The sequence below is a fragment of the Antedon bifida genome, chromosome 3 (genome assembly GCF_963402885.1).
Source record: "Antedon bifida chromosome 3, ecAntBifi1.1, whole genome shotgun sequence".
NCBI lineage: Eukaryota > Metazoa > Echinodermata > Crinoidea > Comatulida > Antedonidae > Antedon > Antedon bifida.
In genome coordinates this window covers 26,853,634-26,870,725 of record NC_136228.1, presented here as the reverse complement: position 1 = coordinate 26,870,725, position 17,092 = coordinate 26,853,634, and the positions used below count along the sequence as shown (strand labels likewise).

At 32.3% G+C, this 17,092-nt stretch overlaps 1 protein-coding gene across 1 annotated transcript in view; it reads left to right on the top strand.

Moving 5' to 3' along the window:
• The first annotated feature begins 5,024 nt into the window (after window positions 1–5,024).
• The window catches only part of LOC144838337 (uncharacterized), a 48,652-nt gene continuing 36,584 nt past the window's right edge, over window positions 5,025–17,092 (top strand). The window contains exon 1 of the mRNA XM_078693676.1: window positions 5,025–5,557. Coding sequence (XP_078549802.1) covers window positions 5,532–5,557 — 26 coding nt within the window. The 5' untranslated portion in view covers window positions 5,025–5,531. The remainder of the gene's footprint in view (window positions 5,558–17,092) is intronic.

Here is a 17,092-nt window from a genome sequence, read left to right as displayed (position 1 = left end):
ATCCGAGTTCGAATCCTGCTTGAGACGGCTTTCGCACATTCTCATTTTAATGTCAATCAATTTACTTCCAATATTACTTTGTGTTGGTTGACGTAAAAATATTTATTTTATATTACTGGTTGGACATATATTTGTTTGTATTTAAACTCTCCTCTTTCAGGATTCGTGCTTCTTGTCCTCTCTCTTTATGAAAGTTATTTTTATATTTAGAGGTATTGTATTCATTATTGCAATTCTAAATATGGAAACAAATGTTATTTTTTAATTGAATTGAATTGAATTACTTTGACTACTCTGGGCGTTAACCTTTAAAAGGTGACGCTATTGAATAAGGAATGCAAGCTCTTATAAATCCGATACTTCAACGATTCAGATATTTAAAAATATCTACTTTTAATTAATTCAAAAATAGCTGTGTTGTGTCCTTAAATGGCATATTTCTTCAGGCTTTGAAATAGCATGATACATGCCTGAAGAAAGTTAATTTTTTACATTTTTCAATTGACATTAACGGCACTGTTAGCGACACTTTATAATCTCTTTCGATAAAATGCCAACTATCAAACGAAATTAAATCCTCACATAAAGTTTTGATTTCGAACTACATCTATACCCCAGGTAATGACCATGTCCTCTCATTCACATTACTGTATACTTAAACATACAACACGTATCCCCGGGCTTATAATTGTAATTTGAAATACCGCAAACTGTTGGAAACACAAAGGCCCTATAGGAAAAATATGTACGGAAGTATAGTAAATAATATAAAGTAGGCCAAGTATAAAAATAAAGTTAAATATATTAATATTATAGGTAGGTAAAGCAACCGTGTTGCATTTGTTTATTTTTGTTGTTACTGATTAGTACCGTAAGTATAATACCATCGAATTCCTAATGTCTGCAACCAAACTTTTTGAAAGTATTTTTTTATATAGTTATAGTTTCAATATATTATGAAATAACTTTTTAATAATTATTAAATATAATAAAACTGAATGGCCAACTGGTAATGGCAAAAATGCGGAATACAAGATAGGCTTGCATTCAATTAACGACACCCACCTAAACACAATGTCTCGAATCGCTCACATGTTCCGAAATGCGCCACATCGTGTGCTTTTATTTTAACGATGCGAAAAGTTAATAAAAAAAAAAAGTAGGATTACAAATATTCCCACAGTTTATTATGTCTACGTGCTATCAGTATGCTAATTTAATATTAGTTGCAAATCAAACTCAACCTAAGATGACATTGTGAAAAAAAAGTGTCAGCAGGCAATGTTTGCCCCAAATTTCTAATCAATTAAAATCGTGACAACGGTTAAACGGTTTTTAATTTATTCACACGATAAATGCAAACATTCTCCTCAGAATGTATTTGACGACTTAATTTTGCTCATTCATGTCATGTTTAGGTAATGGGAAAATATGCAAATACGATGCTGGAGACGCTGTTATAGTAAGTCGTCAATATTATTATTTCATAATCATTATTATATGCGCAAGCCATCGGGCGCGCTCTCAGCGGTCAAGGTTGACCACGAAAATTGGTAACAGTCATTAATAGGAAAGTTGGACAACGTTTTCTTAGATTTTCAAGAAATATCCCAGCATTCTTCTATACATTCACATGACCTCTCTAGCTTAGGGCTGGTCCTTACTCAGTAGGGATACCCACCACTGGATTACAAAGAGAGTAGAAAATAGTAAATTTGAACTTTCCATTTTATTTTTCCATTTTTATATATATATATTTATTTTTTTGTTATTAACAACCACATTTCAAACAGCTATCAATAAATATGAATTAATACTCAAATTTAGAACCGAAAAGAAACATCAGTATCTAAATCATTATACAAAATGAACCGTGTAGGTTTACTTTCCAAAGCTGGTGTATATTAGAACCCGGCATGTATGCTAGGAATATATCTGGCTAACGTTTTGTTCCTAATTGTGCTGCACACTCAACCACTATTTACGAGTAAAAAAAACATCGGCTGTCGTTTTAGTTTTGTTATCCGGTACCTGTATTTAGCCTACATGAATGCAGACGTATAGGCTTATTATGTTGATCATCAACTTACGTTAAGCTATGGTGATGATGTTGCTTTTGTTTTAAAGTCTGTCTCCTTCCATAGTGAATTTATTAAAAATGACGTCATGGCATACATTATTCGGAAAGTTATAAACCTCTTTGTTCTGAACTTGACTCTTTAGTTAATTAAAAAAATAATCTCAATTATTACCCCAGGTGAATAACACTTCGGTTTCAATATCTTTAAAAACATTGGCATGGCATTCCACATAATACACGATGCTATACAATTGCATTTTGTTTAAACAAACAGCGCTTGTGGCTACGGTATGTTTTTCTTTAAAAATGCTAAAATATAAGAATGTCTATATGATAGCCTACAAAAAGCAACAGCTGATTAAATGGTCGGCCCCGTTAGCTGGCAATGAAAGAAGTAACATAATTATTTATACAATCATTATCTTAATTAAGATTATAAATTATATCCTGCCTTCTCTATTAAAAAACCTTTTCAAATCGTCTTTTGGAAAAATAAAAACAACAACATTTCTCACCAACAACATTTAAAACTAATTATAGTTAGGCCTATAAGAAGTAGACGCAACGCAAACCATATCGGCAATAAAACACCACGATCTCGAATAACAAAATGAATGAAATGATCGAATTCAATTTGATTTACTTCAATTTATAAAAATAAGAAATAAAAACCAAGAATGACGTTAACATGTTTACCATGATTCCTAATCAAACCATGTCTTCCGGTCAAGCTCAAGTAGGTTATTCTGTATTTCTTATTATGATGTTAGAAATGTAGGCCTATCTAGTAAACCAACTCTTAGTGGCCGCCAAAAAATGTACATCAATTAAAACATTTCATGGTGATTAAATGGGCAAGTCTTATTAGTGAAATAAAAAGTGGAAATGGTTGAGTCAAAAATATAACATAAGCTAAGCATCCATCGGCAAGTAATCTTGACAAGTTTGAAGTAAACACATTATCGGTTGGCATTGAAGAGATACTGTTTAAAAATTGGCGTTTCCTGTTATATCTTTAAAAACCCTGTCCCAGAAAGCACTACCGCTTCAAGGTTATTTAATTGACAAATATATCCGATTTATTATAAAAGAAAGTCCTTCTATAGATTAAAGGATATTTTTTTATTGTATTGTACAATGAGTGTGTGCTGGTGTTACTTATGATAGTTATGTGTGACTATAGACACTGTTTTTACTCCCTTTTTACTACATTATTATTTTAGGCCTATGTTAAATCAACTGCTCTGAATCCAGTTCTACAATGCATATTGACAGAAATAAAGAGATTGGTTTTTAGTTTTCACTAGGCAATACATGTGAAACACATGTGATGCTGTATCGTAGTGGAGAAATATATATATTACAGTACCGAGAATCCGGTGATTTGTTTGAATAGGGATTGCAAGTATTTTTGGTAATGTTTTATTGTTCTTATTTTAATCATTAAGGTATAAATAATTCACAATCTTAGTATAATCTTTGAAATTGTGTGATGTGTTTATTTCGGAGATGACAATGTTCATCCCGATGGACGGTGTTTCCCGCAATAAAAACCAGTCCTATGCCACCTACGGCGTCGGAGATTGAAGTGTCAGTAACTATAGGTGGCGCTTTTACCCTTGGCATTACAACCAAGCACTGCTATTTTAACTTATTTGTTTTTACAAAAATAATTAGTCTCTATGAACTTGATGGGTTATTCTCAATAATCCATAACTCATACGTCATGATCCAGGGAAGATGATTATTCTTTCTTTTTATTTAATTATTAGACTGATAATAATTGATTCACTGTTGATTTGATAATCAATCCGAACCAGATGTATAACGTTTTCCACTTGGCGAATTGAAAAAAAATGTGTCGACTAATGCGCATGCGTACTTATATTTTTAACAAATGCGACAAAACTCAGGAATGTGTTCCATTCACGAGAATATATTCGCCCAGTGAAACACAGGCTTTAGGTCCGTTCTGAAAGTGAAACGAGGTGCATGTTTCATTAAAAAGTGGTATCAATTTCGTTTATTTGTAAGTCATTTTCGGGTTTCTGAAGAAAAAAAAATGACAATTACATGTTTATTAATAACAATACTATTTATTAGGCAGGAGCAAGCAATTGCATACTATGCCCGAACCAATTAAACTGAAAAAATTCTAGTTATCAAATTAGTAAATGACATATGACAACACTGAATTTTAATTAGAAAACAATATAAATGAGTTATGTTGAAAATAAATATATTTAAGTCCGGAGCATATTCATGCATCAAATGTGTGTAGTGTTTTGTTTTTTGGTTTTTTTTTATGATAACTTAAACTTAAACCTGTCTGCGGTACGGTTTCTAATACAAACTCATTTACATTTCCTTTCAGCAAACGGAAATCAAAGATAATCTATATCATGTCTCAAAACGGTAGGTTTGGACAAACAAATATACAACCAGCTTGGGTTGCTTAGTGTATTTAGGCCTACATAGATCGTTATAATCGATAGTCATCTGTCCAACTAGTTGCTGATGTGCACATGTAGGCCTATTATGATTGGTGATCATTTACACGGCCTTCTATAGTCTTATCCGCACCAAAGTGATAAGCTTGGTGATTTCCTTATCTTTGTGTGACTGTCACCAAATACGTACATTATAATATTCATACATATTTATATTATTTTATGAAGTAATAAAAACCACACAATATTATTTTGTAAATCTTTACAATTTTAATAGAACCCAACATTTAAATTAAGTTTTTTTTTTTAGAACGACACGGCCGTTTGGGAACGATAGAAAATAATTTAACTACATTAAAAACAAAGTAACAGTACAACTTATCATTATTGGTATTGAGAGAATCAAATATAAGTGATCAATCCACTGAATGCCACCTTTTAGTTGAAGACGTGACGTTTTGTCTGCGTAGCTTTTGATTGGCTAACAAGTTGGTTACAGGAACGTTCTGATTATGTAGATCACTTCCTTTGTCGATTGCATCCATCCACTCCTGGGGATTCGCAACCGCTCCCCGGGTCCTTGCCTCTACGAATATCAACTCACGCTGGGTTTTCAGTTCAGTTTGAACCAAACTTTCGTCCACCCGGGTGCAAACTTTCTCTCAGAGTATTCTTTATTTTTTTATGTTTACTTCTACATTTTGCTGTTTCAGACAGCCAACCAACAGTTATTTGGATTATCATATTATTTTATTCCCTACTAAACTGGTCGACGTGGTTACTTTGGTTCCTGTAGGAAATAACTTGTAGTGTGATGGAAAACAATATCGACATTTCTATCGGAAGCGTATGATATCAGCAAGCAATCAACACAGCTAGACAGGTTATCGGCGAGTGAATTTGATTTCATCTACTAGTATTAAACACGATAATGTGGTGGTATTGAGTGATCAACAGTGTTTATTTTAAATGATGGAATATACAGCCAAGTGTCATACAGAATGAACGTCTTTTTCACAGGAATAAGGTAGGAACTTATACTTATATTTAAAAAAAAACTTATTTTATGCACTGTGAAAAGAAAACAAAATATTAAACATTCATAAAAATATTAATGGTTTGATGATTTATGAGTTCTTCTCCTTCATCTGCTCTTAAACGACTTACCGGTGGGTTTACTCAATGAATCAATGCACTTCAACAGTATATCTGTCAAGAAAGAGTCACGGATTATTTATTATAACTAAAGGGCCGATCCACAAAGCAACCCTTTTCACCTTCCCTGAACCTCAGCATATATAAATACCTGTGTATAGAAATTGGAGGAACGAAAGCCAGACTCGACAATATTTGGCGCAAACAACGTGTATGTTGTTTTAACTAACAGCGATGGTGTTTAATAACCGAAACTAGTGGTATTATTTGAGAATTAAAAATACACAACACACGCTGCCGCTGTGTTTAGTCCTACATGGCATGGCGCACGATGTAAAACCATTCAGTTTTTTAGGAATTCTCCATCTTATAAATAGTTGTTTGTATACGTCATCTTTTGTTTAACCATTAGTGATATAGTAGACCTGACCTGGTACCTGGTGGTATAGATACAGTATTATCTTTTCCAGTGTCATGAGGTGCAAATATTATCTCGGCTTGCTTACATACATACCATGGCCGATTTTTAGAATACTATATTATTATGTACCTGTATTAATTAAAATAAAATGTACTTTTATGAATTAAAGTAGACACCACGTGGAAGGTTATGTCTTGGAATGTTGCCCAGATGAAGTTTCAAATTCAGACACAACCTGGGCAAGTCCCAATCGCCAAATGTAATAAGTGACACTGGTGTATTAAGGGCTAATGGACATCAAGGGTTGTCTTACTAACTAGCCTTAGGAAATGTATGTAATCCATGATGAGTCTTATCCTTTTGTACTTGATACGATCTCTCTCAGAGTTCGAAAGTACAACAAGTGATACAAAAATGTACTCACAATTCTTTATATTGAATTTAGAATTTTAGCACCGTGACATAGGCCTAGAATAGGTATAAATATCAGCATACTAAACATAACGCTAATAATTACGAAGTATGGTGTTTATTTTGTCATAATCTTTGACAATTTTAGGCTTTGTGAATCATGAATCATAATGGGAGGGGATTGTACGGACTATATAAAATTGTATTGTAATGCCATGTATATTTCATTGATATTTTGCTTGTTCAATTTAAAATGACTTTCTGGGTCAACATAGAAAATAAGAAGTTATGTCTGTGGCGCACACAACAAAATAGAGATACAGGTATCTCTATTTTGACATATATTTAGTTTTTAAATAAGAATGTCAGAATAAATTACAGCTCAGAACGCAACGGGCCAGGTTGGCTTATTTTTCATGGAACATTTTTCTCTCCACACGCATGTATGTTGAAAGGTGTCATAATGGCCCCATCAATTTACTTTCCGACCTAGACAAATCTGTCAGCTGATACTCGGTTGATTTTCATTTATAAATGGTGTGAACATTTTGTTAAATAAATAATAATAACAATAAAAGTAGATTATCTTGGAAATATACGTACTACAGTATGTGAATATTGGCTTAAATTAGATCATAATGTGGAGGAAGAAGAGCAGGGTTACATATTATGTTAGATGAATTGTTATTACAAGAGTATGCCTATCTGTGCCGACATGCTTCAATTAGTTAATGGCTTTTGAACTTGACGAGCCAACGAACACAAACTTATACCGAGCTGCACCCACCTACCTACAGTAGTTTGAAGACCGTGCGCGACCCCTAGTCTTTTAATAAAACCGGACAGACACGACTATTAAAACCAATAAACTGACAGTTTTCAATTCAATTTCCAAATTCCAGTGTTAACTTTAATTTAATTAGCACGTTTCAGTGTGTAAACTAGGACAAAATTTCTAACTAAACGTAATATTGTAGAAGGCCTACACTAAACCAATAATAGTATATATAACAATTCTCAGTATAGCTAACTGAAAGAAGTCAAACCAAGTATTATGACGTGAACACTCCTGAGCCACTAGTTCACCTGGTAGGTCACCGAATTTGAACCTGAAGCAACCGGCTAGAACGCTGAACTCTATTATGTCAAAAGGAAAATACGAGCTTTATTCTAAAAATCGCGTCCACGAGGGATCAGACTACTGGTGTAAAATTGCTATCGCTTTTAGACCCAGCATACAATTTTGTGTACACAGAAAAAAACAGAAATAATGGCTGTATACATAATACTAATCACATTCACAGTCTAGACCAGTTATTTTTGACCTATTATAACATTAAATACAGTTTTAAAAAGTCCTTCTTTAAAGTCAGGGAATCAAGGTTAGGTTAGCAGTTAAATTTTGATGATTATTCTTCCAAATGGGAACAATTCATTGAGGAGCCCTTATTAGCTTTGACCTTGTTGTTTACACCTATAGGCCTATATTATAGCCTTTCTGTACTTGGAAAAGGGAGTACTTCCGTTGTGAAAGAAAAAGTGATAATTATTGTGATTAGTATAATAATTTGTAGCCTATATTTCAATGTGGTAACGTAAGGTAGGTAATTGTAAATTGTTAAGGAAATCTTTATATGCATCAGAGGAAATGGTAAAAACCTCAATTCCCTTGGTAATTCTATTTGAAATCATCACCTAACAAATAATTTAGCCAGAAACCAATCCTCTGCCATATCAATTTGGTAAACAAATGATGAGTCTAGCTACTGATGTTATTAAAAAATCTGATTGAGAAAACACAGCATGGTCGTACGTTCCATAATCATCGAAACTAATCCAGGGGTCACAAAATACGCCTCCGTATTATATAGAAAACTGATTTTGGGTAGACAGATTACAAAATTGTGTTAAAAAAGTTAAATACTAATTGGAAATAAAAATATTTTATGCTTTTCATTTATCAAAATTTTAAGAAAGTAAAGGTTATTGGTCCAGAGGATGTGTTATAGCCATAGTTTGTGGAAAGACAAAAGAATATGTAATTATGTTATGATTCTCATTACCCTTCCCAAATTTAGCCAGGAAAGACAGCTTATCAGTACAGTATAGTGAACAAATTGAGGTTCAAATAAAATAAGAATATTGAAAAAAATGGTGAGCCAAATACCCGAGAAAAATAGAGACAGAATGAGGACGTGCTATTTATTATTTCGGCCCATAAAGAAGATAATAATAATCAATAAGCTTTTTTTAATCAATATATCGATTTTTCAACAGGCTTGGTATCTTTTTTTTTATGTTATGGTTCTGAAATCCCTAATACACTGTGAACAAACATACAGCAAAGCAATTAGTAATTGCAAACCGGACCCGTTTTTGATTATTTAATATAACTTTATAAGTGTTTAGTAAGGATAAGCCACAAATAAGCCAAGTACAATCAAAATTAATGATATCCAGCTTTATTAGTCCTTTCGAAAAAGAATATGATTCAAGAAAGAATAAAGTATGGTAAGCCTATAGGGATAGTTTTGCGGACTGAAATTTGGTCTTATAATATTAGTATGCAACAATTTCGATTTTGAAAAACTAAGTTACATACGCCCTTGCACGATTTATGTAAAGTTGAGAAGTAAGTCAGCAGAAATGTTAAAATAGAACTTTTGTGGGAGGCAGCGATTGTCATGAAGTAATAATCATCAGACGTATCCTGCACTAGTATTCTTATAGGGCCTATACTTTTATTTTAATACAAATATGATTCTCCGATGCTATGTGTATAAATATAATTATATTAGTAGTTCTAAACAGTTATTCCATTTTTAGTATTATCAATCAAATAGCAATTGTGTATACATCGTATACACACAGTAGTCTATGTTCGTACCCAAAGGATCTGAATGAATGATTTTTATAATTTTGTTTTAAAATCTTTAACTAATGCATGACACTGATAATATCGTTTGAAACAGTTTATCTCTCAAAACAGAAGTCTATAACCAATATTAAGGAAGAACGCATCCTGCTGACATGTCTATTTTACAGTCTGAATTACATGGTCTTGAGGTAGTATGGTAATATATACTGACTTAGCTGTCAGTTGCCATCCACCACTTTCAGTGGTTCATCCCTTAAACTGTCATCATACGTGTCTCCGGGGAGTCAGAGCTAGATTATTACGACTGAGAGACTAAAATGTCTAATAATTTCTTCCAAACGTAATTATTTTTTACAAGAATAATCTTTAAAAAATAACTTTCATTTCATTTATTGAATAATCCGTAAACTACTCTTTTAAATGCAGTCATAAACAATAACAGAGTGTTTCGATGTGTATTAGGCTACGTTTTCAAAATATATTATCAAATACTAATAAATATGAAGTATATAAATTAACACGATACTAAATACTTTAATTAAAATATGACAGAATATTACTGGAATTTTGCCAACTTCTTATAAATTAAGTTTGTGTCACTTTTTACATTACTTTTTTTTTTGGGCCCAAAGGTTATTGGCCAGAGCAATATAGGTGTGTGAATTAATGTTTTTGCTTGTCTACTGTAGGCGTATCGAAAACGACAGGTAAGCCGCATTCACCTTGCGTGGTACATTTCACAAGCACGATCAAATTCCTTGGTTACATTTTCCTGACTGATTTTAACATGCCAGTCGGGCCTCTACTGTTTCGCGGTCAAATCATTTAACTCAACGCCACGTTTATAAGTGGTTATTAAAATATTTAGTTTAGATCTCCTAGACGGTATAGTAATGTAAGTAAGATTAATGGTCTCATAGAGAGGTTAAAAAATTAATATATTATTGTATTTCTGCAGTAATTCTATCATCGGTAAATTATTAGATTCCGCAGTAAATCAAACTTCGTTTATAGAATCAAATAACTTTTCCGGGTCAAAGTCAGTAGTAAATTCGCTTAGCACATGAATGACATATTGGTAGTAAAATCACACCAGCGTATTTTACCCGATTACCCGATTCTCCACATACTGCAATATTTGCCCAGTAAAATCTGAGCATTTGGTAAAATGTCTTTATCATGTAAAGGTTAGGATGGTACATGGTACAAGAGATGCATGTGAAACACAACTGGAGAAATCTAGATTCAGCACCGAGCTGATATGGTGCCTATTGTTCTTACAATCAAGGAAAGCAATTCGATGTATTGAAAACAATTAAATAACAATCTCCTTTTGTAACTTCCTTGACAAATATCGAATAACGACGACTGCAACATTTGTTAGTGTATCTGTTACTTTAAAACTGTTGTAAATATATATAAATAAATGAAGCATTCTTACGATGCAGTGTCCTAAATACTAATTTTGATAAATTTCTGTAATTAAAAAGGTTTGCTAGCATAGATTATGAAATCACTATGAAATATGCCGTAAATGCAACCCTGGATGGATGAAAAAATGGGTATCGAGTATTGCTTTCACTTTCATCAATTTTTATAATATTATTAGTATTTTATTGGGCTAAAAATTGACCTGGCCTTGATGCGTATTTGATTGATTGAAGTTTTGGCGTCGATTGTATCTGATATGGCTATAGTTTGATCATCTTTTGTTTTAATGGAAATGCCACTTCCATCTTTTCTATTTAATTTAGTAGATACAAATCTGATCTTTTCAATAATTCTTTATTATATAAAAATTGAATTTGAGACCATTAAGGTAAATATCTATGGTTCAAATTATTAAAAATGAAGTACTGAGCTCTACCTCCACTCTACCCATTTATGCAAATTTTATAACATTTATTTTTACGAATATCAATATAAACAGAATCCGAGAGAACCATAAAATGCAGTGTTAAAAATAGGCATATAATAATATTGTAATTTGTGCTGTACGAACACATTTGAAACTGAATTCCCAAGAAAGAGAACACGTCTGAACACTTTTTCCCACTCATATAAACTATTAAAAAATGATATGTATGTTTTTCAACCGGTATCATAATTTAGGCTACCTATGTTAATTAGACCTTAGTGTGCAGTTTTTGTTCTAAGGTCAATGTCCGACTCACTAAAAGGAATGTGTGTGTAGATTGTGTCGAGTTGTTCAATTTGTAAATCCATGCCCGCTTTTGATATGTATTGTATATTGGCTAATAAAAAAAATCAAGAGTGTGGGAAATAGAATTGCACATTTTATCGTTGCCATGAATAAGCATTAAAGTTTTCTCACCCACGCTTCTCACATTCAATTCCTAACCCCACTTCTAAATGGGAAGAACAATGCAAAAATAAATGTCTTAATAATATCTTATATGGTTTATCACAAATTGAATGAGTACACCATAACCCTAACAATAGTAATAATGATAATATTAGTTAAAAACGTTCGACTGATCACTTATGAACATTCTAATAATATTCCACAAGTGTCCAATATTATTGATACACGTGAATTGTGTCTGTATAATAAACACCTGACCTTAATATGTCAAATAAATGAATTACGGTAAAGCTTAAGGGAAACCCCTTTTTTGTAATACTAATCTCACAGAAGGAATCCCCTTAGTATAATGCAGCAGCTGGCTAAAATTTAAAAGAGTTTTAATAACCTTGCTTGCTTGCTTTTCTTTTTTTTACAATTAATATCTACAGTATTTATACGAGTAAATGCTTTTTTTGATTTTATTGTTCAGGAGCCTTTTTAGGGAGCGTTATTCGAAGGAGGCGTATTTTTTGGTGTAATATGGTAACATGTATAATCAAATAAATTTCCCCTAGATATAAACAAATACTAACCCAATTAATATCAAGAAATATACTAAAAAGTGTACATATCAATATGGCAGTCAAACAAATAGAGAATAAAATCTTTCCAGGACCATAGCCGATCATGTTGACCCCATGATGATGGATACAATCGCATAATGTACGTACAAACGCTCTCTCATAGGCCTAGATATATTTATACAAACATAAAATTCATATATATAAATTTGATGTTCGGACTGTTTGCGATTGGTTTTAGAATTCTACTATGTTAGTCATTATAAGCGGATACTTCTAATTTCCTCGAAGAGTGGCACTTCTAAGTGTTATCAATCGGAAAAATCTTTCAGTCGCTCTTATGCACACGCTATTAATATCTAACTTAAAGTAAGCGGATTTTCCTTCACCTCAGCAAATGTATATTGATTCAAAAATATAATTGTAATAATTATGTATTTCTAATATTTAAGAAAGTAATATTAGTTGAATCAAAGCTATGAGTCACCTTGCCAACAATTGCACTAATATGATGCCCTATACGAATTAATTAGAACACGGTTAGCTGATTAGCTGAACATGTTCTTTGATCTTTAAACAGTTGAAAACGCTTCCCATTACAGCATATTATTGTTGTTAAATATTATGTCAATAGCTCTTTTTGAGAATCAATATACACATAATTTCCTATTGCATTGTGCTTCCACATCTGCTAACCAGTAGTAACTGACCTCAGTACAAAAGTACACGTATGTCAAGTATAGAAATTATTGCACAAGTCAAGGTTTTAAGGGGGTTTGACAGGACGTTGGACGTAGGTAATTCCCACGGGCGCAAACAGCTGCATCCGAACCCCAAAGAACGGGAAATTTAAAATTACTTTCCTGAAGTAAATAAAAAAGTGAACAAAAGTATTCACTGTACAATGTGCGTCCCTCTTTTAGTACCTAATAATATAATATATTTGTTGGATTAAATCATTTCGGTTAAACATTATTATTAATTACTCTATGAGATATAAACATTCTATATAATATTATAGCTTATCATAAACATACACTCTATACTAAACAATATTGTCACCATTGTACTACCTGTGATAGTGCCATGCTCAACCTCAACAACAACAACAACATAATCTTTCATCATCATCATCATTATTATCATCGCCATCATTAAAAACAACATCATCTTTATAATCAATATCATCATTAAAAACAACATCATCTTTATAATCTTCATCACCAACAACAACAACATCATGTTTATCCTCCCTCATCACCAACAACATAATCATCTTTATCACCCTCATCATCGTCATCAACATCATCTCATCGGAATTCTGATATCAAATGTCTACTAACTACTACAGTACTATTATTGATTGAGCCAAACAAAGATCCAGCGGAAAACCAAACCTAAACGTTCCGTACCCTCAATATTCCGTATTTTTAACACGCTTCACGAACATTTTGTGATATAAATTATAAGAGCTTTTTTTCATTGATTTTTAGCTGATGTAAGATGGTAAGAATGATGTATGGGAACATTTATGGTTGGTGGTTAACACATGGTTGTTACATGCATCATTTATATTATTCAGATTAGATTATTGTTGGTAATTCTAATAAAGAGAAAGGGTTGTTATGTAGTGTGTTAGCCTATAGGTTTTGCTAAGCTTTTCGTCGCCTTAATTTACTTCAGGGATGCCAATTAGTTCATCGTTTGCTAAGACTTTAAAAACAAATGAATGAGATGTTAGCTTTACAATTACAGTAGTATGATCATCATCATAACAACATTAGCATGCTCATTCTACGCAAAATTGCGTTTCTGTCCACAAATTCCATAATATTCAGTTGTTTAGGCCTATTACAATGAAACCCGAAGGGTATTTAGGCCTATCTGAAAAGGATATAGAGTAGGCCTATGTAACAGAAACGCATAACTTGACTTTCATAGGTAAAATAAAATAACTTTAGAATGTAATAACTGATATAATTTTGCCGCACCTGTCTCGTATTCAGTTGTGCCACGATGACACATGTGGATTAAACGTTTTCCGACTCTCCATATTTTAGTCGACAATTTACACTATAAAGAACTGTATGTGAAAATGGGAATAGTTATCAGGCTCATTTCGTCTTAGAAAACCTACAGAATTGGACTTTAAAGAATTACTAAATGTGTGCTAGATTCAAAAGCAAATGTGTCTAACAATGAGTACATGAATACATTGGTATGTTGTATTTCTTTAGTGACTGTTAGTTTCTTAATTTCTTTTTTTGTAAACTCAGCTCGGGACTCAGCTATTCTAGCCTGATTGTACACAAACAGTGTTGTCTGAGCTTATTATAGTCTACACCTAACCCAAGTTCTTGTCTAGTAAAATTAGAATGATAGAGGCATTACTAATCGACTGGGGATTACAGTAGAATGACCTTGTACAGTCAATATAGTACTATTGGATTGAAGCCGAGGTGAATTCCTTCATGTAATATGAATATTGTATCTGACTATGACACCCATGTGACCTCAAAAAGATTGCCAGGGAATACCCTCTACTAGACTTCCTTCCAGTTTATATAAATAAGTCTATTTCAAATAAACTGGTGTTGATTTTGAGTTTCAATTATTTGTGAGTGACCGTATTATAAACATGAACATAGTATTACTCTCCTCACATTCAGTTCAGTAACAATCAGAATGCACATTATCGAAAATAGATAGGCCTACGATGTTAAATAAATAAATACACTAGATAAATTGCATTTTGTAATTTTAAAATAATCTTGAGACCGAACACATCATCGTCTTTCCGGAACACCTTCTCCTTTTTGAACACAGTTCCCAAACATTTCCGAGTGGAGTAGATGAGTGGAGATTGAGGGGAAGAAGGGATAGAGAATATTTTAAGTGCGAGAGGTAACAATTACCTGTCTATAGTTCAATGTAAATTGTGTGTAAATACGGTACAGAATTATAATTAATAATATTATTAATAAAGTATTAATAATTAATTCCGATGGTAAAAAATATGATTTGAAAATATATGATGTAAGTATCTGTTCATGACAAACAGGGTGGATTTTTTAAATAGAAATTTTGATTTAATAGAAATATATATAATGTAAATGCAATTGAATGTTCTGGCGACTTGTCGACTTTGCCGAAGGGCGTTAATTCATATGCGTTTCCTAATAGTCATGGATTGTCTACTGTCATTTACGCTGTTCATCCTTAATTTATCCGATTCGGTCCTATAATCTCAAATACCATGCACTGGGACTATAGATACTTTATATTGTTGTATTATTAATCTTCATTACCGAATTACCTTTGGGAATTGATTGCTTTGTCATCTAGATTTTATTGTATTTGTATAAAAAAGACCTGAAAATATTACTTGAACAACTTTGCATCTCACAGAAATTATATGCTAAAATCGAGAAAAGTACAGAAGTACAAAACCAGGTACGCGGAGACGTCATAGACAGACATAGGTAACTGCTAATTTAAAAAATAATACCTTACACACAGGACAAATAAATGAATTAGCTGGTTAGATTACCACGCAGGGCAGCTAATAATTATACTATGTACATTCTACCAATTACTATCAGGGGAGTCATTTCGACCTCAATAGACACAACACGGAAATTTCGTGATTGTAATACGGCTGTCTTCCTCCCGATTATTAACTGAAAGAAAAACAATGTATTGTTTTAAAAAATTGTTCCAACGTTAATTTTTAATAATATATATTATATAATAAAACGAGTATAACAAAAAAGAAAGCGTTGTCAATAGTATATGATGATGCCAGTTGTAGAAGGTTACAAATACAGAGAGTGTACTGTAAGAAATGTCTATACTATATTATAGAATTAAAATAATGTTACTATAAGTAAAAATATATTCCTAAAATGTTCGCCTATTGTACATTTTGAGTATTATATGAATACATTTTGCTCAAAGGCTCAGAATGTTGTGAAAATAATAATAAATAATATGATTATAGGCCAACATACAGTATTAGTGTTATGCCATATACAGTATTCCACAATTATAATTTCGGTCATTATATATTGCCACGTGTACTGAAGCCATTTTGTACCTAAACCTGGTGATTCACGTTGGTGGTAGCGGCAACTTTGCTCAATATAGACAGCTGTGATATTTAATTGTACATGGTGCCCATTTGTCGCACAAGTAAAATAAGAACCTCCTGTTTAAATTCGTTTTTTACATACGGTACACTCAGAACGTTTAATTTTCTAAAGAATTTACAGTTGAAAAAAACGTATCAATAGATTTATTGTAATATAAAACTTAATAACTTAATTTCCATTTTGCTGAAAGTGTTGCATCCTGTAATAACTAATTAACAAACACAATTTACATGGCGAAACTTGATTAAATTAGGGCAGCGAATAAATGCAACTTTCTGTTATACAACACCATATTAAAAAAAATCACAAAAGCAGAGTGTTGGCTAATATAAGTTAATTTTAAGGCATGGATCGTGGAATTTGAAAGGATAATCACTATTGCTGTTTTTTTACTTATGAAGTTGCTGTATAGTTTTCTGTTTATCTAATTAATGAAGACAACTATAATTGGCAACGTAACTACTTAATTACCTTTGGGATTGAAGGCCGTGTGGTAGTCTTTGCTAAGTTCTGTAATTATATCGCAAATAAACTCCATTTTAGATGAATCAACACAATTTGCTGAGTAGCAAGAAATCTTCTCAGAACTTCCTAGCTGGCGGAACCTGTTAATTCAGGAAAAACACAGACAGAGATATTTATATAAAGTATTCTCGA